Genomic DNA, 22971 nt, shown 5'->3' with positions numbered 1-22971 from the left:
CTGCAATCAAAATAATGGTCTGGAGTTTCGAGGAGGATTTAGCGTCTGTTTTGCACCACTCACTCGATCTCCTGAAAATATTTGGTTTTGAGGGGGATGACACGTGGGGAGCTGGAGCTGGGAACAAGCAAAGCTAGTTGCAAGGCTTGACTCGAAAAACAGTGGCCACCCAGGAGCGGTGGAGCAGGTTGAGGAGTGCTGGGGCGCTTGCACCCCTTTCATCAGATCTGGGGGAAGGCAGAGGTGGCAGTTCTTCTCCAGCCGCCAAGGTGCACTCCGCCAGGATGGCAGAGAGGTTTGGCAGAGCTGTGAAAAGCAGAGATGAGCTTGTCTTGCTTTAACCTACATTAGCTCCGGGTCCATATGGTAGATGCTGCCTGTGGATCCTCAGCACCAAAGCAAGGCCCTATTCTTGCACGCCGCCCTGCTTGTGCCAGATGGTGCCTGGACCAAGTGGCCATGCGTGGGGTGGCTCTGGTTAGCCTAATAAACGTCCAATACAAGTCAAAAATCAAAACACACACATACTAACATCTGCTAGAGCCTGCAGTACCCAGCTAGCCTTTCAATACTGAATTAAAGAGCCCCACAGCCCTTCTGTTCCCCTAGGTTAGACACTCATTACCATTTATCAAGCACTGATGTTATCTGGCCTCTCATTTTATTTAGTACCGAAGCTATTAGCATCAGATTTGATTTTGACAGTTGACGCTGCTGCTGGTAAAGCCGGGATCTGGCCGGGTGGATCGCTGCAAAATTCCGAGTTCATCAGCGGCGACACATTCCTCCTTCCCACTTGTTTACGAGGCCGAGACAAAAGAGCTCCTCGCCTGTGCCTCTCTGCCTCGCGGTTTATCTCCACCACGGACACGGCTCCCGTCCGCACAAACACGTACCCCGGGCGATAGCCAGGCTACCCGGGACGGAGCCAAGCCAAGGGTGCCCGGCCTCGGATGCAGTCCCCCGACATTGCCAGAGTCTGTGCCTCCCGGCTTCGGCTTTCACAGGCGCAGTGGGGACGGAGAAGTTTTAATCCTCTTTTGGTGGCGACCCCGATTTCTAGCCCGCTCCTCTGCCCAAACCAATCCACGGCGGCGGTGCCCGTGGCTTTCCCCCACGCTTTCTCTGCGAAGCCGTGTCGTGTTCCCCACCCCCCTCCCCCGGCCCTCCCGGTGACACCTCGGGCGTTTGGACCCTGACCACATCCTGGGCCAAAGCCGGTCTCCAGGGAGAGCAGCCGCTTTAAACGTACCAGGGAGGGCGACGGCCTGGGAAGTTTGACTGGAGTGTATCCTCCCCATGCTGTCTCGCCTCCAAACGATCCAGACCCCCGATTTTCCTTATCCCCCCGCAAAGAACTCGGAGTGGGGAAGTAACGCCGCGAGAACAGACCCTTTGGGAGAGCAGAGGGGCGGAAAGGGACCGGCAGCGCTCTGCGCCTCGCGTTGCTCCCCAGGTGACCCACGCCGCGGAGGCCCGCAGCCCGGCGCGCCGGGCGCTGGCAGAAAGGTGGCAAGACCTCATTACCATACAGCTGAAGGTTTATCTCTCCCTCCTTCCTTCCCTCCCCCACTCCAGCCTCCCATCCATTTAACAAGCTGAAATAAAAAGCCACATGAAAGGCCTTCTCTGTGCTTGGCTTTAATGAGGGACACGCGACCCAACAATAAGCGCACGCTGCAATCAGGCCAAGGGCTTTATGGCACATGCCAGACCGCAACCCGGCCGCGGCCAGGCGGCCAGACACGGCCCGCGGCCCCACTCCCGCCCCGCTTCCTTGCAGGCGCCTGAGTTTTCCCCTTGCCCATGTTTCCTCGGAGCAGCCTGGGGAAAACCCAGCTCCATCCCTGCTGTCGATCCCGGCCACCTCGCAGGAGCGCTCGTTCGCCACAGAATTCGGAAGGGCGACCGAGCGCCCGTCGATCCCCGCCGTGCCCGCCTCCCCTGCCATCATCCACCCCTTCCTCGGTGGGCTCCGTTAGCCGGGCTCAGGAATGGGGCCGGGCCTGTGGCACGGGCGCCCCAGAGCTGGGCGCTGCGCCCCGGGAGCCGCCCCGGGTGCCCGCCTGCCGGGCAAACACCGTTTTACTTTTGGTTTCTAGCCGGGGCCAGCCCCCGCGGGGTAGGGCAGCTCCTGCCCGCCGGCCGGCCGCGGCTGCAGGGCACCGCGCCGCCCCGTCCCAACGCCCGGGACACGCCGGGGAGGGGGGACACGCGTGGAGTTGTGGGGTGGAGGGCAACGGGCAACGAACAAACGAAACTAACTAAGAAGCGTATTTTTGAAACATTTCATCCTCTATTGTTCGGCCGCCGTAGAAAGCTGCCCTGTGGAGAGGCGTCTGATTTTCGAGGGAACTCTCTCTCCCAGTGTGAGCGCCGTAAATATCTCAACAGATGCTCGGCTCGTTCGTAATCAGCTCGGCTCCTCGGCGGGCAGCGCGGCAGCAGCGGCGGCGGCGGCGGCAGCAGGGTATTAATTCGGGATATGAGGGCTCTCCGCAACATTTGGTTCTTTTTTCCAGAAAGGAAAGATGGAAAAGGGGAGGGATCGCCCGTGAGTCTGACTGACAGTTTACATAATGAGCTTGTGAGGATGCGAGGCAACTATATAAACAGCTCGAAGCGAAGCAAGTTTTCCATTTACTGAGCGCTGTTAGCACCGGTTAAAGGAGGAGCGGTTCCACACTAAGCACTCCCCTCCGCGTCTCTCACCAAACCCACCCGGCTTTGGAGTTTATAAAGGCGACGACAGCGATCAGAGGTCGGCGGCTGGCTGCAGGATTAATTCCCAGAAGGGGACGGATCGACACTTGGATTTTACCTTCCGATTTCTGCTGGTGCTCGGGGAGTATTTGGAAGAGCAGGTTGTTCCCGGAGAATCGCCGTGACGCCTCTCTTTTCTCCCTCGACCGAGAAGCGCTTGCTTGGTCCATTTGAGGAATACAGAAGGAAAACTAAACCCACTAAGAACTGGAAGCTCGAATAACACAAGGATGACAGCCTTGCGCATCTTTGGCTTGACGTTTCTGTTAACGATTTTGCAGCAGGTAATCGCACACGCAAAAAAAAAAAAAAAAAAAAAAAAAAAAAAAAAAAAAAAAAGGGTTCGCGAAATGTAAAGTGGGTGATGGAAGGAAGTTTGCATGGCAAAGCCGGGTAAGGTCTGATTTGGCTATTTTGTGTGTCTCCCCTTTGTGCAGAGGGTGTCCGGCTCCGGCGTCTTCCAGCTGGAGCTACACGAATTCGTGAATAGCCACGCGTCTCTGGCCAGCGGGAAGCCCTGCTTCCCCCACTGCAGGACCTTCTTTCGCGTTTGTTTGAAGCATTTTCAGACAGTGGTTTCCCCGGGCTCCTGCACTTTCGGTAGCATCATCACCCCGGTTCTGGGAATAAACTCCTTCAGCATCCAGGATACAGAGAGATTTGACAGCCCCATTAAGCTGCCCTTTAACTTCACGTGGCCGGTGAGATTCTACTTTAAACCCGATTTTGATGGTGGGGCAGGAGGGGGGCAAGAGCAGGCTAACCGCGGCGGGCTGATAACCTGTAATGTAAACAAACTACTTTAGCTTTTAGATTTATTTCCAGAACTTCCTTAAAAAAAAAAAAAAAAAAAAAAGAAAAGAAAAAGAAAAAGCGCGATGAAAAAGCTCATCCAGATCAGAGGCACTTGGGATAACTAATGCTATTAAGAGAAATAAAGCAAGGGGCTGGAGAGCTTGGAGATGGAGATGTGTATCCATGGTCTGTGGGGAGGGAGGGAAGGAGGGAAGTGGGCAGCCCTCCCAGTCTGTGGGGAGAGAGCGCAAATGAGGGGCCCCGCGGGGCAGGGCAGGGCAGGGCCGGTGTGCGGTGGCGCGGTGGGGCGCGGCTCAGCTCGGCTCGGCTCGGCTCGGCTCGGTCCGGCTGTGCGCGGTGGGTGCGGGGCTGACGCTGGTTTCTCTCCCGCAGGGAACCTTCTCCCTGATCATCCAGGCCTGGCACGCGCCCGACAACTACCTGCCGGAAGGTGAATACTGCGCGCGCCGCCGGCAGGGGGCGCCCGCGCGGCGGGAGCGCCCTCGGGCCCGTCCCGTGTGTCCCCCCCGTCCCGAGCGGCCCCCCCGGCTCAGCTGTTTATACGATAACTCCAGGGCCGGCTTTATCCCACCATCAGGAGCCGGTCCCCCAACGATATCCATCAGGGGCCGCTTTGATTCTGCCCCGGCCTAATCTCCAACACAATTGCGTTTCCTCCGGTTTATTTTTGGCGTGGGAAAGCGAGTCGGGCTGCGGTGAGAAAGCCGGGAGCCTGCCAGCAAGCCCCGTCCGCCTTTTCCTGTATTTTACACCTTGCTCGAATTCCGCCCTTTGGAAAGGAATAATGGCTTTGGGATGTTTTTCTGAGAGGAGAGGAAAAGGATATTTCACAGCAGCCCTCCTTTCACAGGCCCCTCGGCTGAGTCCCTTTGGCCCGGGTTCACACACCCTGATGGCCGCCTTTTTGTACCCTTGCATACATCAACATCCACACGCGTGCCTGTGTATATGTATATACGTGTATATATGTGTGTGTGTGTGTATGTCCGTGTATATATGTGCGAGCGGGGTATCCCGCTCCGCTGGCCCGGCGGGGCGGGCGCGGCGGGCTCAGAGCCGCTGACCCGCGCCCGCTCTCCCGCAGGCTCCCGGCCGCCCCCGCAGGAGTGGCTCATCAGCCAGATGTCGATCCAGCGGTCGCTGTCCGTGGGCGAGGACTGGTCGCAGGACGTGCATCAGGGCCCGCTGACCAAGCTGCGCTACTCCTACCGCGTGGTCTGCAGCGAGAACTACTACGGCGAGAGCTGCTCCCGCCTCTGCAAGCGCCGCGACGACCGCTTCGGGCACTACGTGTGCGCGGCGGACGGGAGCCTGGCCTGCCTGCCCGGCTGGGCCGGCGAGTACTGCACCGACCGTGAGTGCCGCGGGCGGCCGGGCGGGGGGGCAGCGCGGCGGGCGTCGGCCACGGCTCTAAAGCTCACGGAGGCCTCCCGTGGCCCTGGCCGTGTTTTCATGGCGACCTCTCCACTCCCTCTCTGGAGAGGCAAAGTTGCGCGCCGAGGACTTTGCCCCCTTTGGCTGCAGCCACCCTACGCTGTGCTGCACCTCTGCGAGCCTCAGCAGCAAAGAGCGAGCTGGCAGGAAAGGGACCTTGGCTGATAGCCCTGAATAGCAGTAGCTGTTGCAAGGTAAAAGGGTAGCAGCTTGCTCGCACAAAGTCTGCCACCAACCATTCCTGCAGCCAAAGGACATGAGATGGGTGTTGCAGTGTAGTAGTGTGGACATTTACTCTGAGCTCAGGGTATCATTGGGTTTTTTCAGCCTTTCATTAGCACAAGCCAAAGCCGCTTTCTCTTGCTGCTCTTCTAGCAAGAGTTGCAAGAGTTCGTGTTTGTTGCATAAACAGAAAAACTAAAGCACAACTTGTCAAGTGTTGGCTCTCCCTGTTCACTTCCTCCTGTTCCAGAACTTCCCGTACCAAGAAGTTTTAAAACAAAGCTTTGAAAGTGTAAAACTCTTTTAAAAGTGTTTTTAAAAAGCTTTTTATCCTATAAAAGTGTATTCTGTAGCACCATGTGTATTTACCTAAACATTTATGCTTTTTTATGTTCTCTTCACAGCCATCTGTCTGGCTGGATGTACCGAACAGAATGGATATTGCAACAAGCCTGGCGAGTGCATGTGAGTAGATGGCAATTGCATTCTGAACATCAGTTAAAATGTCACCTTGTAATAGAAACTTAAACTCTTCTCCATGTCATTAATGTTTTAATTGGACTTTCCTTTTAGCTGCCGTCCTGGTTGGCAAGGCCGCTACTGTGATGAATGCATTCCCCATATAGGCTGCCGCCATGGGACTTGTAAAACACAATGGCAGTGCATATGTGATGAAGGATGGGGTGGCCTCTTCTGCGATCAAGGTTAGTTCTGAAGCTTGCACTTACAGCTCTAGGTTGGGTACTCTTTAGTACTACACTAAGGAATCTGACCCACTGGATCTGGAATTAAATTTCCCCAAGGTACATCTTCACAGGCATCAGTTTGTAGCACTGCAGCCTTACATACCAGTTCTTGTAGTAATTTTGTCCAAAAACAAGGAAACCTTTTTGGTAGCTGCAGTTTTTCTCTTGCAAAAGAAGTTTCTCTTGGAGAAAGACCTAACAATCTGGATGAGTTTTCTGCCTGCTCAAGCAAAGTTTAACTTATTCCTTGTACAAGTATAAGAGTTTACTAAATAGTTTTCAGCAGCAGTAAACACCATCATTTGGGCCTTCCTTATTTTGCATAGAAGGAAGTTAACTCATGTGATAAGTCTGGAGCATGAGAGAAAAATCATGTAAGCAAGAATGAAAAGTACAGGTTCCATTTTAAGGTACACCAGACCACTTCCACCTATTCAACCCACTGAATCACTGAACTGTAGCCAGCTGAGCAGTCATGTCCTCAAGGCCATATATACACTGCTGGCACTGAGATCATTAAGTGCTCAAAGCAGGCTAAGTATTTCCAGGACAGTTATAGGATTAAGATGGTGAAGGCTGAATTAAGCAGGAAAAGTAAAGTTGGAGATTTTTTTTTTTCTGCTTATAGTTATCTATTAACCAGTTGCATTCAAATTACTCTATAGTATTTATAGAGATAATAAAGCTTTTCTTACTTATGTCCTATGAACTTACGCTTAACCTCTGTCTCAAATTTAAAGGAAAAAAAAATAAAACTGTCAAGCTCAGCAGGGCATTTGACAGTTTAATCTACTAACATCCATAACAAGCGAGCAAATAAACAATAAAAGATTTCTAGTGTTTGTTTAAATCTCAAAGCCAAAACATCCTTTGTTTTTCCTCACTGCCTTTCCAGAATGTGCCTCAGAGCACGCCTTTTAAAGATGGGACTCACTCTTTTAGTGTGTAACATGCTGCACATGAAGTGTCCATAGTGCTGTGGTGTGTGTTTCAGAGAACACACGCTTATGAAGTGCATTTTCCAGTTTGGTACCTAAATCCCATTGCAGCTAACAGTTTTATGTCCACAAAAAGGGGAGAATATACGAAAACACTGAGAGTTATATTTTTGCCAGATCTCTCAAAATTCAGAGCTCAAGTGATAGATGATAGTCTGATTATGGCTGATAATAACACAGATAACCATCTCCAGTATTCCCATCGATACCAAAATTAAATGCTTCATTGGAAATTCTGTCTTTTTTTTTGATTATGTATGTATATCTTTTTGTATGTATATCTTTTCTCAGCTGTCAAAGACGTGTTCTCCTAATTCCTGGTGTCTTTGCAGATCTGAACTACTGCACTCACCACAGGCCATGCAAAAATGGAGCAACTTGCATGAACACTGGCCAGGGCAGCTACACGTGTGCGTGCAAACCCGGCTTCACCGGCGTCGACTGCGAACACGAGATCAGCGAGTGCGACAGCAATCCCTGTAGGAATGGCGGCAGTTGCACGGTAGGGGCATTTTAAATGTAAAGCCTTTGTGTGAAGCAAGCCCCGGTGTACCTTTTCAGAAATGGTTCTGTAACAACGTAATGGGAATTCGATAGGACGCAGGTTCATTGCTGATGCTCACAACTATCATACTGAACCCTCTCCGAGAGGTGTCAGGGGAGGAAGTCTGTTACAGGAGGAGATGTATCAACTAGATTAGAACTAGTCAACTGATCCTTGGGTTTCTGTGGCAGCCATTAGGAGAACTTGGCAAGATCCAGGGTTGATGAGGGAGCAGATCTGTTAAAAATAAGCTTCTCAAACCACTGTTCATACAGAAATGCACTAAGTTTGCATTTTAATAGCAAATAAAAGAAAATTTTGCTTTCTGCTATAGAAAGTGAGAAGATAGTGTCAAACAATATGGGGGCAATCAGCTGAAACTTCCTGTAAAACAGAATTCCACACTTTTGGATTCTCACAGTTTAGTGTTTCAGCCTGTTTTTGGATCCAGTTAATGATGGATTCTTACCAATGATGGATTGGTAAAGGCTGATTGATTATAGATATCAAATGTAATCTGATACATATTTAGATTAAAGCCAATGCAATTTTTAGATTAAAGCACAAGACCCTACCTCCCTTCTCCCAAGGCCTTGGACATACAGTACTTGGAAAGAAGAAACAGTTTGTTATGATATAAGTGGTGGGACTTAGGCAAGCCAAAGCAACTTAAACCCTTGTGAAATAAAAAAGGGCTCTCACACTGAGGATAAATGGCCTGATCACAGCTGTGAGGTCAACACATACCACTCTTCTCTGGGAAGACATCTGGGAAGACCTCTGGATGCCATTAGACAGTAGTGGTGTTAGCAATGTTTTTGTGTAGCTGCCTGTGTGCTGCCTACAACTGCATCTGCTCTGCGTGTGTAGCTGCACGATTACTCCTGTGTGCTGAGTACGGCTGATCCACAGCTCTGTCCCTCACAGTCCAACCTGCAGTTGTTTACTCTCCTGATGTTGCTTTTGCCACATCAGGCTGTGGATAAGAGGGGACTGAACAGCGCTTGCTGCTGACCAGAACTAAGCGTGCAGGGAGCTATAATTTGTTTCCATGAAATAACAGTGGCCTAATGTTGTGTTTTGCAGGATATGGAGAACAGTTATCACTGCCTGTGCCCCCCTGGCTACTATGGCACTCACTGTGAGCACAGCGCTCTGACATGTATAGATTCTCCATGCTTCAACGGTGGCACGTGCTTGGAAAAGGAGCAAGGGGCCAGCTACACTTGTGTTTGTCCTTTCGGCTTCACAGGGTCAAACTGTGAAAAAAAAGTAGACAGGTGCACAAGCAACCCGTGTGCAAATGGTGAGTCTTTTTATCAAAAACTCTCATGACCCTGACTCATTTGTGCTTTTCAGTGCAGAAGTGATAGAAATCCAATCTGACCTCTACTCTTCCTCTAGAACAGTAGTCTCTCTCCCCTGCTGTATTCCACATCCACCCTAATTTTAGTCTCTTGCTGGGGCGGGACTTCCACTGGCATTTTCTATGCAACACAACAATGCATGAGGTTTACCATATGGTGGGGAAGATGGCAGAATTAAATTAAATTAACTCTATTACATATTTAGAAGGGGCATAATTTTAAGGCACGGTGATACAATTAGGTAAATTAGAATGAATTTCTAGATGTGTGGTTGTTTTGTAAAATAACCTCTCTCTCCTTGAGGTAGTATAACATGCTGACTGGAGAAGGGTTTAGATTTCTGAGTGAAGTGCATTGCAAACTAATTTTTATTTTACTTTTTTCCCCCTCAGATGGTAGTTGCTTTTACCTTGGGCAGATTCGTGTGTGCCGCTGTCGGGCTGGTTTCTCTGGTCAGAAATGTGAGATAAACATCAATGATTGTGCCAGAAACCCATGTTCCAATGGGGGAACTTGTCACGATCTAATCAACGATTACACCTGCACATGCATGCCAGGCTACAGTGGCAGGAACTGTGACATCAAAACCAGAGATGAATGTGCTTCTGGGCCATGTGAGAATGGAGGCACATGCTACAGTGGACTTTATAGTGCCAACTTTGTTTGCTACTGTCCTTCTGGCTTCATGGGCAACCGCTGTGAATTGCCAGTTTATTCAGTGCCCGTTACACTTCCTCCTAAACCAGTCCCCTGGATTGCTATATCCATGGGGGTGGGGCTGGTGGCTTTGCTCATACTGTTCTGCATGATAGCAATGGTCATCAGGCAGATGAGGATGCACCCAGAGCAGGAGTTGGAGACAATGAACAACCTGTCTGACTTCCAGAAGGACAATCTCATTCCAGCTTCCCAGCTGAAAAACACCAATAAAAATAAAGACCTTGAAGTGGACTGTGGGCTGGAGAAATCAAACTACAAACCCAAGAACCATAAACTGGACTACAATCTGGTAAAAGACCTGACAAGTAGAGGGACACCGGAAGATAAATATTACAAAAGTGAAAAGTGTTTAGGAGAGAAGTCTCCCCTCCGACTACACAGGTGAGAATGCAGTTTTTATTACAGTCTTTCTTAAAGCCACTCATCTTCATATCAGTCTAGAAGCTGGTGAGCATATGAGGGAAAAAGAAACCTCAAGCAGATAATATACAAAACAAACCAGATCAAAGCAAGGAATCTTCATACTGGAGTACATGTGTCACAACCAACTGCTATCCTTAGCTAAGTCAATTAATTTGAGTGCTTGTGCAGGGTGCTGTTAGTATGGATACTGTGAAGGAACCCGAAGTGGCTAGGCCAGTGGTGAAAGTAGGAGGGATCTTTTCTTTATCAGCAGATCTTGAAGGAACAACAGTAAAGGCATACAGTGATTAAAAATAAGTATTTCTCTTTGTAAGAAGGCAAGATGATCTGCTTACTGAGAAGAATGATGGAGTGAAAACAACTACTCTTTTTCAAAAGGAGAAAAGGCCGGGTGTTCAGTGGCTTATCAGTCTTCTGATTCATGCACTGAAGGTCTTGTCTGGGATCTGCGTGTGGTTGTTACACCGAGGGCTCTGAGGAACCCGCTGTTAGGTTGGACATGGCAGGAGCATAGGAGTAGCGAGAGCTGTTCTTTATTTCCTGCTCTAGCATAATATCCCAACAGACACAGAACGTGTGAAACTTGATCCCTTGCACTTCCCTTCCACACCTTCACAGCTATCTCGTTCCAGCACTCCATATTCATGGTAGATTTTGAGAGTCAGGCTTGTCAGTAATCAGCTAATGTTCTTTTTTCTCTGCCCTGCTTTAGTGAAAAGCCAGAATGCAGAATATCAGCGATATGCTCTCCAAGGGATTCAATGTACCAGTCCGTCTTTGTGATAACAGAAGAAAGGAATGAGTGCATCATAGCCACAGAGGTAAGGAAGTACAGAGGTGGACAGGCATAAATTCACAAGGTAAAAGGGTAAATTATCCTTTAGTATTGTATTTGGGAAGGTTCCTTTATTTCCAGGGATCATGATGCTTCCAGCATTTTCCTCTCCTCTTCTGTGACCCACACAGAACATACAGTGGGGAAAATAAAAAAATAAGCTACTCTGACTTTATTAAACCAGGGGTTTTGGGCATAGATAAGTCAGTGGTAGATGAAAACACAGAACATCAGCCCATAAAAATCCAGCACATTGTAGGATTATTTCCTCTTAAATAGGTGGTCAGAAAAAAATGGAAATAATAATCGTTCTTAGGCCCATTGATGTAAAGCCATGTTTTTTCCTGTGAGTACAATGGATAATCTTTGTTCTGTGGAAACAGGCAAAGCTATAGATTTCTAGCTGAAGATGGAAGGTAGCAGGATGTGTTAGTGGATAGGCATAACAGCCATTTAGGAAGTCTGTTATAAGGTAATTTCAACCTCTTAGCATTTGAGCTCCAGCTAAATACTTTCTAGCAGAAGTTAATGCTGTTACTGATAAAAACATCTCAATTTTTACATTATATTGAAAAGTTGGATACACAAAAAAAGGAAAGGCCTAACACTGAACTTTAAAGACTTTGAAAAGCAGATATTGAGGAACCAAATAGTTCCTGAAGAACTACCAGCCTTTTGGAAAAAGCCTCAGTGGAAGTTAAAGGCAATTTGACTTTAATCAATGCCTGCCTTCTTCAGTGTAGTCATCTTTAGGACTAATTTCAGCCTGTAGGAAAGAGAAGCTTGCTGTGCCATACAGCAGTGATCTGTGAAGTCAGATCTGCAGGATTCAGTCTCCCTTTCCAAGGTGGAGATCAGATTTCCCCTTGAAAGCAAGCTGGAACACAAGTCAACCAAGAATATTAAAAGTTTAAGACTAAGTGAAAGGATTCAGAGATACAAATGACAGCTAGACGCTGCATTCCCATTAAGTGACCTAAATACTGTATCTTCGAAGATTTTGCTGACCAAAGCTAGGCTCCCAAATTTACATCAGGCATCTCCAAAAATATTTCTCTTTTCAGAATGACAACCCCTAGAATCTCTCTGCACACCATTCAGGCTTAATGCTTCTAAACACAAGCTATTTAACTATACCTTGTACTTTTTTACAGATCCCTAATGTTAAGCACCCAGGTTTGTAAGCATTCTCCCCCTCAGTCCAGGTAGAGAGGCCATTCATCACACACATGACTATTTTATTTTTGCTGGTGATTCTTTGCCTCTGGACCCAACTGAAAACATTGAGCACTGAGAGTTAAACTGCAGTAGTGTTTGGCTTAAGTTGCTTTGGTTTGACATAGCTGAATTATAGTTTGTTAGTGGTGCACTACTCTGTATGCTGTGATTCCTTCTAATTCCTGGTGTTATTTCATATCCTGACAGGTATAAGACTGAAGATCAGACCATTTGCACCTCAGATTTGATGATGCCAGTAGATGGACGTTCCTGCTGCATTGTTTACAATTCAGAACTGGATTGGACTGTTTTTAATTACATGCAACTTGCTGCTCTCAGGCGGAGGATGGAACTGAGTGAACTGGACAGACTGTGAATTTACTGAAAGATGCAATACACCTTTTTGTTCTTACTGCCCTTGTTTGAAGTTTGATACCAGAAATTTCATTTGCTATTGAAAAGGGGAGGCAGAGGGAAGAGAGAGGTTAAAAATGTTGGTGTTTTAAAAGATGCTGAGGCCAGTTCCTCATGGACAGACCCCTGGCTTTCCAGAACTCTGGTTATGGGAGGTGCTGGTAGTTAAGGAGGCACATAACTGTCACAGATGCTGCCATGGAAGGTGCGAAGCAAGACACATTGCTATGCAGATAATGGATACAGTATAAATGAGGTCTCAATTGTTTCTGGGTTTAAAAGTGCCTATAATGTGTCAAGAGAATCTAACAAGCCCAACTTGACTGCTCTTTTTGCAGTTACCTGAACAGTACTGGGCAGAGGTGGTTGATACTTCCTGCTAATCATCCATTTGCATCCCCTCTCTCCTGCATGTACTGGAGACTGTGTAAGGGGTGAGAGGAGGAGGAAAGAAGAAAACTGAATTTACATGTCAACTCATTTGGTGATGCTTTGGAGAACTGATTGACTCAAGCCACGATGTGGAACATGATTTTTGTGGAAGTTATGATAAGGAATGTGTACTGCCTCGTCCCCATTGATAGGGAGGAGGCGATCCCAGCTCTATATAAGGCCTTACAAATGCGTTTAAAATCAATCAGCTCCTAGAACCTTTATGTGCTGAGCTGTCTCAGCTGTTTTCATGCCCTTTGCACTACCAGTGATTGTGAATAGACATTACTTCTTTTCTTCTCCTTCCTCATTCTCTTCTCCCTGCCTTATTTTGATACAAATTCGGGGTTTATGTAGTGTTTCTGAATTAGGTGCCACCTTTTACTGCAAATAGTCTCAAAATTGCAGCTGTTACTTTCTGAAGAAGCAGCAGCAGTGTGACACAACCCACTTACTCCTCCCCCATTTCTCCATCTGGTTGCAAAACTCCGACTCTTGTTCTTCATCCCAGTTCTAAATGCCCAGTAGTGAAGCAGCCGCTGAGATGCCCTCTGCCTAGACAGGTGGAGATTGAAGTTAGAAGGTTCTAGGCTTATCCTGTTTCTTTCATACCCACCCACTGCTACATGGAAAATATGCTCTGTCTGTCCCTGGAAACCAGAGGCAGGCAGAAGCTCCTTTCTTCTATACATATTTACAGCAATAATACCGGACACCGCAGTGGAAAGTGCCGTGACACTCATGAATGAGACCAGGGCATGGGGCAGAATGAGGAGGGAGAAACAAGATCTCTTAGAGGAAACCCGGACTGTGCTATCTCTCTGACAGCGATATTCCTGCCCTTGTAAAGCCTGTTGGACTAGCCCATCTACTCCCTTGAATTGTGCAGACAAAACCCCTTCATATTGTCCACTACTGACCTTCTGCTCTGACCACGTAGGACCATTTTGAAGATGACCTTCAGAAATCAATAATATGGGTTTTAGTTTGTCTGTTTGTAGTTTATTTTGAAGACTAGTATTTCAGTAATTTAAAAAAAAATCAGAAGCACTGAACTTTCTACGTTTTATAACATTATTTTGTATATAATGTATATTTATAATCAAAACAGAAGTGTAAATATGTTTATTACTTCTCATGTAATGTTTTTAATGTGATGACAAAGTTTGAATTTTATTTTTTTTTCAAGCAATGAAAATACTTTCCTGCTACTACAAAGTTTGTTGTGGTTTGTCCTTTTACACGTTATTCTGTGACAGCCAAAGTTAGCGAAGCCCCCCAGAAGTAACATCTCCTGCCTGGTCTCTGCAGTCCTACATTTACATTTTGCACACCAACTGATGTTGGTCTGATGTCAGCTGCTTTTTATTAAAAAATGTCAACAAAGTTGTTCAGCTGAGTGGCATTCATCTGATATTTTGAAATGTTATACATATTTATATTGTGATAGATAATATTTAAATCACATATATACACACACGTGTATATGTATATATACATTCTCTTGCTATGGTGTGGGACTGAACTATCAGGAAAGTTATTTTTATTAATGCTTCACTCTTCCTCTTCCCCTGACAACTCATGACACAAAAGATGCAGATTTAATACCATTTCAAAGTGGCTTAATAAATGCATTGTCTTGGGGTTCGCTTACAGAACAAAACACTATTACCAACTCTCTTAAGCCCATTTCTTTAAACACTTTTAGTAAGATCCAAATCTAGTCCACAGGTTACTCTGGCACAGCATCTACACCTACACATCTAAGATTGTATCCTTGTTTGTTTGATCACAAGGGGTAAGATTTGTCTTTCACTTGTGGGATTAGGGGGAGTTTCAGGCTTTCTCCTCCTAAGTTCCCTACACTACATCAGCAGCTGTGTCCTCCCAGGGCATCACAAAGTCATTATCCTCTACAGCCCTTTTGGAGGACATTTCCACAAAAAAAAGTGTAAAAAGCACACTTGTATAAACACTCCCAGCAGGTTTCGTAGCCTTTGAAGCACGTACATTTACAGGCAATTAAGTCTCTCACTAAATCAGCTAGGTGCAATACAGCCAAGATCTGAGGGCACAAAAGCAAAACTATAAGAACAGGAAACTACTGCTGCTCTATTTTAAAATCGGGGGTTTTTGTTGTTGTTGACAAAGTGCCAAAAATCAACTGAATATTGGATGCCTCTCCTATCTTTCCCCAAAATAAAATCTAAGCAAAATTTGCTAATTTTTTTTTTCAAAAAAATGAAAAATTAAAAACCCCAGTGACGTTAAAAAAGCACCATAACAAATTCTTTTTACTTTGTCATTAAAATACTGCAAATAACGACTGATAAGGGTCCTTCTGAGTGTATTATTAGGGTTACATAAATACTGTTTACTTTGGATGGTTTTGTTTCTCTCACTTTAGACCTTTTCACAGCAAAATTAACTTTCAAATCCCAGCCAATTTCCCCAGCTACCATAAGAAATAAATTTAAGATGAAACTCAGAAATAAAAAGCCACCTCCCCCTCCCCAAACATTCACCCTGTAGAGCAAATTATGAAAAACAAGCCATTGACAAAAAGCTGAGCAGATGCTCCCTGCTTGCAGTCCTTCCTCGGCAATGTGAAATAAACCCAACAGATGCCTCTCTTAATTGAGCACATGGATTACATACACACATGCACTCTGTCCTGCTTAAAACAAAACACACACAAAAATCAAACAGGAAAATAGACAGAGAACTCTTCCCAATGCCTAGGCAAGCAGGAATGCTAAGACCAAAAAAGACTCAGCTCTTCCTGCTCAAAACATGACAGGAAACTGTACCCATAGACAGAAAGGAGTTGAAATCCATTAAAACCTGTGGACCTGATTATGTAGATCCCATGGGGTAAAGCAGGTACAACACATGCCTTTGTGTATCCACACAAGAGAGAGGAAAAAAAAAAAAAAAAAGCATAATCTTACAAGGAAATCTGTGAATATTTACGGGAGGCAGCACTGCATGATGCAGCTACCGGAATAGATCACAGATCCTACACAGGAAAAACAGGACCAGTGCCTGCTTCCACACAGGGGGACATGGAAAGCATATGTGAATCTCTGCACGTGTGCACATCCCCAAGTCCTTGCCAAAGAAACCACAAGAAAGTTAGCTGAACACATAATATGACCTGGATTTAACCCACATCTTTGGCCAAAACCTTCCTCACCAAGGGCTCTGACTGCTCAGCAGCCTGGCTCCCCCCAGGTGAGTACATCTCTGAGCCACAGAGTGTGAATTCACCAGGAGGAGCTGAGATCCTTCTGGCTCTAAAGACTCCTCAACCTCAGTTTCAGAGATTCCTCCTGAGGACCACAGACCATGTCAGGACCAAAATATCATGATAAGCAGTGCCTTTTCTCTTAACAAGCTCTTGACAAGCTTATAGACGTCTCAGACCAAACTGTACAATTTATTGCTTTCAGTATAATTTGCAGTAACTATGGTAAGATTATGGATTTGGCACAAGGACTGCAGCTAAACTTGGCATTCAGTTTTAAAAGACTGCACAAATTCACTTGAAAGCCATGTGACAAAGCAACAATTTTAAGAACGGACTCTGCTTCTGAGAAACTCTTTCACGTTTCCTTGTATTAGAAACTGTTAAAAACTTTTCCACAGCCACACAGAGCCCTCCAGTCTAAATAATTTTGGAGCTGGAATGAGTGAGAGAGGTACTGCCTCGGGTAGTGCTTCCCCTGAGTTGTTTCATGTTCGGCTCCAGCCCTACATCACTTTCGTCTTTGATGACTCGGCTGCTGAAGGGAGACAGATGCTGGGATATACCCGTAGCTATAGCACCCACTGGTGCTGAGACAACATGCAGCAGGACACGGCACAGGGCACGGAGTTTACTTAAGTCAGTGTAGGTGAGAGGTGCTTGTAGAACTTAGGGTCAATACAGGACATGCACAAGACTTGACCAGCAACAGCTTTCAGCCTCGAAAGAGCTGCTGAGGAAGAGTAAATTAGTTACTGTGCAATTGCAGCCAACAGCTGAAACTATCTCTGTAAAAATGCATATCCGGTATTTTCATTGCTCCTCAGTCTTTTCTTTCATTAATTTATGCTAAAATGGTCACTAACAAACCTTCACTACTGCAGCCCAAGCGACAGTTACATATCTGTGTTTGCCTGTCATTCCCTTATCTCCCATACCTGACCCATAAATACACCTTGGTTTTACGCAGCAAATATGACACTCCCAGCACATTTTGCTCTCAGTCCAAACTCCAGTTGTGGAGCATTGACATCAGTCAGTGGCCCTCTGCCACACTTCACTGTTTTCACAACTTTAATTTTACACCCTCTCCATCAAGTTTCCCTGCCCTCATTGTGCCTCTTCCTCCCTAAGTCCTGCTCTCTCTTTTTTAGTTTTGCCCGCTCAGCTCCCAGAGCTGGCAGGTTGGCCAGTGACACCCAAAGCAGTGAGATTTCTCCTTGATCACTCTTGCATCTGCTCTAAACCATCCTACTCTGCTCTCAGACCTTCTCTGGGAAATGGTGTGACCCAGCACCATAAAGCTACCCTTTCTCTTTCCCCTGCCTCTGCTGGGCATTACCACTGCCATCCTTGCTCCTCTGCCCCTGTACAGCTCTGGGCTTATTTCTGTAGCACAGTGGTCTATCATGCTGCAGGGTTAGGATGGAACTCTCTGGTCCATCAGGTAATTGATTGTGTACACAGCAATAATTTCAGATGCCAATGCAATTGTTCCACTCAGCATTTGATTCCAAGGACCTTTGTACCCTTGTTTCCTCCCTTTTAGATCTTGATGACAGACCATCAGCTTCCCAGAGGTGCTCCATTCTCAGATACATCAGTTGTCCCCTCCAACGAGCTTTTCACCCCTCGGGAGACACCAAGGCAGAGACGCACCACTGATCTGCTTACCCAGCAGTTACTGCCACCCAGAGGTCTCCACTGCCTTCCAGCAGCACTCCACACATGTCCCTGAGGAACTCGGTGGTGACAGGCTCTGCACAGCTCCCCACACTGCAGGAGGGCTCCCCTGGACGGGAAGAGTAGATCAAGTTTAAAAGTGCAGGGCATGGAATGGACTGGAAAATAACTCCTGCTGCCCAAGTCTCCATCTCACCATCCTCCCCTCTGACTGGGTCACTTCTGGCTGACAGGTCATGTGAGAGGGGACACCTACTGCTAAGGCACATAGAGGGCTCTACACCTGGGGATAACATAGCCCTGGGTGTTGTAACACAGATGATCCCATGACTACTTTAGCTCTTCCACAGACTGTAGAACAGTGATGGACTTGCCTCGCACAGACATAGCAGCATAGTACATAACCACCATGGAAGGGCTTAATCTTTCTTCATTTCCTCTGCAAGCATTCTGACTTTCCTCTTGCTAACCAAGTTGGAGACAGTGCTCAGACTCCATCTATCCCTGCAGGCAACCCATCCTGCCAGCTGCTCAGCATGAAGATCAGGTCATCCTCAGGGAGAGTCCCAAGGTTCAAAAGGAGCACCTTGCTCATAATCATGTTTTGCAAATAGATGTTTAATGAAGGAAATCATGCAGTTTGAGGAGAGGCTGTTTGGTGATGACATCTTTTAGCTGTACTTTATAGCTTATTTGTTGAATTATTTATAGCTTATTTGTTGCTGGCTTCACAGTGGTTTTGGTAATTATATTTTTAACTAACTGCCTAGAAGGTCACAGAGACACCATGTGTGTTTTTATAAATGAAATTGAACTAAGTTGTATTTAACATCCAAACAGATCTGCTGAGAGTTAGGTTTATAGCTGGAGAGGCCTTCACCAGTCAGAACAGGATTTGGCCATTCCTGGCATCACGCAAGAGCTGTGATGATCCCTGTACTGGGGCACATGGCTCCCACAGAGGTTTGTGAGGAGGGTTGAAATTCCAGATGCAGATATGAATCACCGTGCGTTTGAAAGTACTTCTCTATTAACACTACTTAATATTTGCTTTACATTTTCTGCTTTGGCAGAAAATGCCGAAGCATTGCCAAAGCATTTTGTTCCTGATCATAAACTCATTTGTTCTCTGGAAGATTGTCAACAAAGAAACAAAAGACAATTTGAACAACATGTATCTGGGGGGTAAAACCCACATGAGATAAAAGCATGGTAATTAAAAAAGAAATGGCCCTGTTCTAATCCCCTCTTTCAATTCAGCCCACCAGGTCCTGGTGTTAGTTTCTTCATCAATAGTTTCCCGTCCTCTCATGTCTCCTTATAGTACAGAGGCTCTTTTCTTCCTCCCAACCCTCTCCTTTCATGAAGATTACACTGATTTTCACGCTTTTAATGGTATTTATGTTTGTCATAAGTTGCTTAGGAGGAGGTTTTTGAAGTTCTTCAAAACTGTAGATACAATTCACAGTGCCTATCCAGGTTTTTGGAGGTAGAGTTCACTTACATCCTAGGAGGAGGTAGAAATACCTGTGTGCTTATAATTCCAAAAATCTCCTTTTTCATGGAGACAGTAATGTTAAGGAACCCTTGCATCAGATACACATTTTTCAAACATGAGGAGGAAGAATTTCCTTGTCTTTTTGGCAGTTGTTGCACAATCTGCTCTCAGTCATCTCCAGCAGATGCAGATTCATCTCACCTCACTGCAGCCATCCAAGCGTGAAGCGTCTCGTTTAAGCCAACCGTGTGACTTATCTAGGGTTCATGGAGAAAGGTAGGTCCTTCCAATGTTTGCTACTGGAGAGGCATCTAAAATAACTGGGGGGAAGGATGATGCTTGGAAGGGTCAATGTCATTAAATGAAACCTGACAACTGCTTTTAAGATGGTTTGAGCTGTGCAAGAGGCATCCTAAAGTATGAATTTGAGGAGCAGGCAGTGCTTCTCTGAAGGGAGTAGGATGCAGACACTTAACCCCTTCATGTCCTTGAAGAGGTCTCTGTTTCTATGGCTGGCCGTTTCTCTCTCCTGACATATGAGGTGGAATTGTTAACGCTAATGCGGCTTAGAAGGATGTTGTAAGGGCTCGTTCATATCCTTCAGTCTCCTCAAGGCTGCGGAAGTGTAAACAAGCCTTTACCGGTTTGGTCTTATTGTTTAAGTAGTGCTAAGGATAAACAGCTCTGGGCACAGCGAGCGTGGTGCAGGACGCAGTGGTGCAGGACACAGTGGTGCAGGACGCAGTGGTGCAGGACACAGTGGTAGAGGACGCAGTGGTGCAGGACGCAGTGGTGCAGAGCAGACACTGCTCCCGCCACGTCCCTCACAGCAGAGCAGCGTTTTCCTTGAGTTTGAGCCCACACTGGGCCGCGCTGTTCTGCCATCATCGCTTCCTGTTTGTTACCTCACAACACCATTTCCCGTTTCCTGCCTGATTATGACCATGCCAACTGCTTTTCCCAGGCCTGAACCAGCTTCCCAGCACCCCCATTTCGACTTATATGGAAACACCATCATGGACACTGTCCTGACGGCAGAGCGTGCTCCTGGCTGCCACGTGAAGTACAGCCCTCTCCACTGTCACCTGCCCTCTCCCTGCCCACTTGGGTGCCCAGTCCCAAGCTAAAGAAGTGAGTCTCACCCATTCCATAAAGTGGGAGAGAACAAAATGAAGTGCTGATAATTCCCAAGGTTTTATTGCAAGCCAGCAGAAGGCAGCAAGGTACCCTGCAGACCATGAGTCAGCTGGACAGAGAAGGTGGTGACATGAGGGACTCATGGGGCCCATCTCTACAAACACCCTCTGTCACTGGACTTTCTGCTTACTCAGACACCTGGCACCGAGCTGCCTAAAGCAAACACTGTGGGAATTCACATGAAGGCATCAGAGAACAAGGGATTTATGTGGTCTCCAGCAGCAAGCCCCAGTGCCTCATCACCCCCATGGCAGAAATGCTTCCACTTCCATCACTGAATTTGCTTTCAACATCCAGACACTTCTGGTTATGCCTTTCTACACTTCATTTAGGGCTTATTAGTGTGTGGTATTTTCTTATTACTTGTAATAAAGTGATGTTCCCAGTCTTGTTTTGGTACCTGAGGCAGCTGAGCCCTCTCAGTCTCTCCTTGAATGTCACAGCCTCTAAAGCTGAGATGTGGTCCCTGGCTTAGGTAGGAAGAAAACCTTCCTCCTACTACTTTTTACACCCTTGTTTAAGCACCCAAGGAACTCATGGCCCCTAGAAGGTGTCCCTTCCCCCAGTAAGGGGCCTTAGTAGGTGTTCCTACCCCTCCAGTACTTAGTTCAGGGCCTGACCCAGATAATATATATTGCCAGTTACTGTGTTGTGTCACCACTTTTCAGATATGAAGAAAAATAAATAGCTTTGCAGACATACACCACAGGTATGGTACTTTTAAGCTGGTACTTCTATTTCCATACATCTCACCTACAGTAGGCAACAAAAAATAAAAAACTAACAAAAACCAACATTCCTGTTCCTTCACCTTTTGCCTGTTCAGTCTGTTTAAACTGTAAAGTATTTGAGGAAGGACCTGTCCTTTGCTGCAGCTTTCATAATATTCAGGTGTTTCACAGATGCAACACAGGAAAGACCCTGGGCATTCTAAACTGCAGAGTGAAGACACAGAAGTGGCAATAACTGATTTGCAACATAAAAACAAAAGCTGATTTCCCTAGCTGACCCTGAATGAACACAATGTGCATGTTTGTACTAAGTGTTTTCTTACTAAAACCTGGCAATAAAACTGTACCACTACAACTGGTCCCCTTGCAGTATAAAGCTTTGTGACCATTCAATTTGAGGATTCTCATGAGAAATCTGAGCAGGCAAAGGTAGCAGGGCACTTGCTGTACATTATGTTTAGAATAAACTCTCCCACAATGAGTAACTGTGGGGCACACTGCTGAAAACAGGCTGGAGAGGAATGGATTCTGCCAGGTGAATCCAAACTGGCAGCCTCTGAGAGCAGAGTGCTGGTGTGGAAGGAGCTATTCACCATGGACAAGCTGTTGCACTCAGATTTTCTCTTGGGAAAGCTGAGTATGTTCATCTGTACCAGAGAGTGGGGAGAGCAGCAGGAAAAGGGAGTACGTGTTTGCAGCAGTTCCACAAGTCTTGCAGTCCCTGGGAGCCCGTGGTACAGCATCCCTGAGCAGCCCTGTTCAGCCAGTAGAGGTCTGCAGAGCCGGCACAGCCTGAGCCTGCAGCGCCTCAGGGTAGGTGGCAGACTAAATCTTCCTGTCACAAGGCACCTTAACTGAGCAAAACTGTGGGTCTCTCGGAACTGAAGGCGCACCAAGCTCTGTCCCTGTGCACTGTGGTTTATGGGAAACAGAAAAGTGGGGCTAACAGGGGGTAAATATTGCAAGATTTGTGGCTGTGGGGATCCCTTACTAATATTGGGAATACAGGTGCATCATTGTGTGGTCACAGTTTGCAGATGTCTGGCCAAAATGGGGGTTTTAACATAGTTAAAAGGTTTTGCATAGCTCTGGAACCCCAATTGCAAGGTCACAAGGGACCATGGAAAGTGCACTGAGGCACTGCAAAGCACTGCCTTCAAAGGTCAGGTTGTAGTCATGGGGAGGAGGGTGTGTGGCACCCAAACACAAATTACAGTACAGACAAGGTACCAGGACGTTCCCCAGCAGCCAAGGGAAGGCAACTCAGACATTTTCAATGAGACTCAATGTTAACACCCTCTCTGAGCTATAAGAGACAAATCAAACTCTACCCTTTCAAAAGCCCACAGGGATCAGGGAAGTTTTAGACCCTGGCCTTCAGTGACTAATTTCTGCATGGCTCATGATGCAAGCACATCAGGTAACACACATTAATTCAGTGCCAATGTGCAGAGCCAGGAAGGGCATCTCTCTGAAAGTCACTGCTCATGTTTCAGCCTCAGCTTGCAGCTCCAGATGGGGAGCATTACTGCAGAGCAGCAGGCACAGGGAGAAAACAAACAGCATCGTTCCCCCTCAGTACCAGATTCCCACTCCAGGACCCTCCTCTGGAGTGCTCCCTGGCCATGAGCTGGATTGGTGGGCTGCAGCAGCAGGAGGAGTTCCTCAGTGAAAAAAGACTGT

The 22971-nt window shown here is 46.7% G+C and overlaps 1 protein-coding gene across 2 annotated transcripts; it reads left to right on the top strand.

Moving 5' to 3' along the window:
- Nucleotides 1–2522: 2522 nt before the first annotated feature.
- DLL4 (delta like canonical Notch ligand 4) lies at nt 2523–12499 on the top strand. 2 transcript variants are annotated; one of them, XM_053981346.1, is made up of 11 exons: nt 2527–3047; nt 3201–3464; nt 3952–4009; nt 4664–4933; nt 5640–5700; nt 5809–5939; nt 7312–7481; nt 8610–8829; nt 9283–9991; nt 10746–10854; nt 12294–12499. In XM_053981346.1, exons 1-11 carry the CDS (start codon nt 2994–2996, stop codon nt 12297–12299), a joined length of 2052 nt encoding a protein of 683 aa, XP_053837321.1. In that variant the 5' UTR covers nt 2527–2993; the 3' UTR covers nt 12300–12499. The 2 variants fall into 2 exon arrangements, with proteins under 2 accessions (XP_053837320.1, XP_053837321.1); XM_053981345.1 differs by lacking the exon at nt 12294–12499 and having other exon boundaries at nt 2523–3047; nt 10746–10884.
- The last annotated feature ends 10472 nt before the right edge of the window (nt 12500–22971 follow it).

The sequence above is a fragment of the Vidua macroura genome, chromosome 6, assembly GCF_024509145.1.
Source record: "Vidua macroura isolate BioBank_ID:100142 chromosome 6, ASM2450914v1, whole genome shotgun sequence".
Lineage (NCBI taxonomy): Eukaryota > Metazoa > Chordata > Aves > Passeriformes > Viduidae > Vidua > Vidua macroura.
Note: the sequence above shows the minus strand (reverse complement) of the source record. Positions and strands in the feature narration are given on the sequence as shown.

Bases quoted from the DNA above. Each gene is read 5' to 3' on its own strand.
- DLL4 (XM_053981345.1), top strand. From the start codon at position 2,994: ATGACAGCCTTGCGCATCTTTGGCTTGACGTTTCTGTTAACGATTTTG. The intron at 5,940-7,311 runs GTTAGTTCTGAA...GTGTCTTTGCAG, and splicing joins TGGCCTCTTCTGCGATCAAG to ATCTGAACTACTGCACTCAC. The intron at 9,992-10,745 runs GTGAGAATGCAG...GCCCTGCTTTAG, and splicing joins TCTCCCCTCCGACTACACAG to TGAAAAGCCAGAATGCAGAA.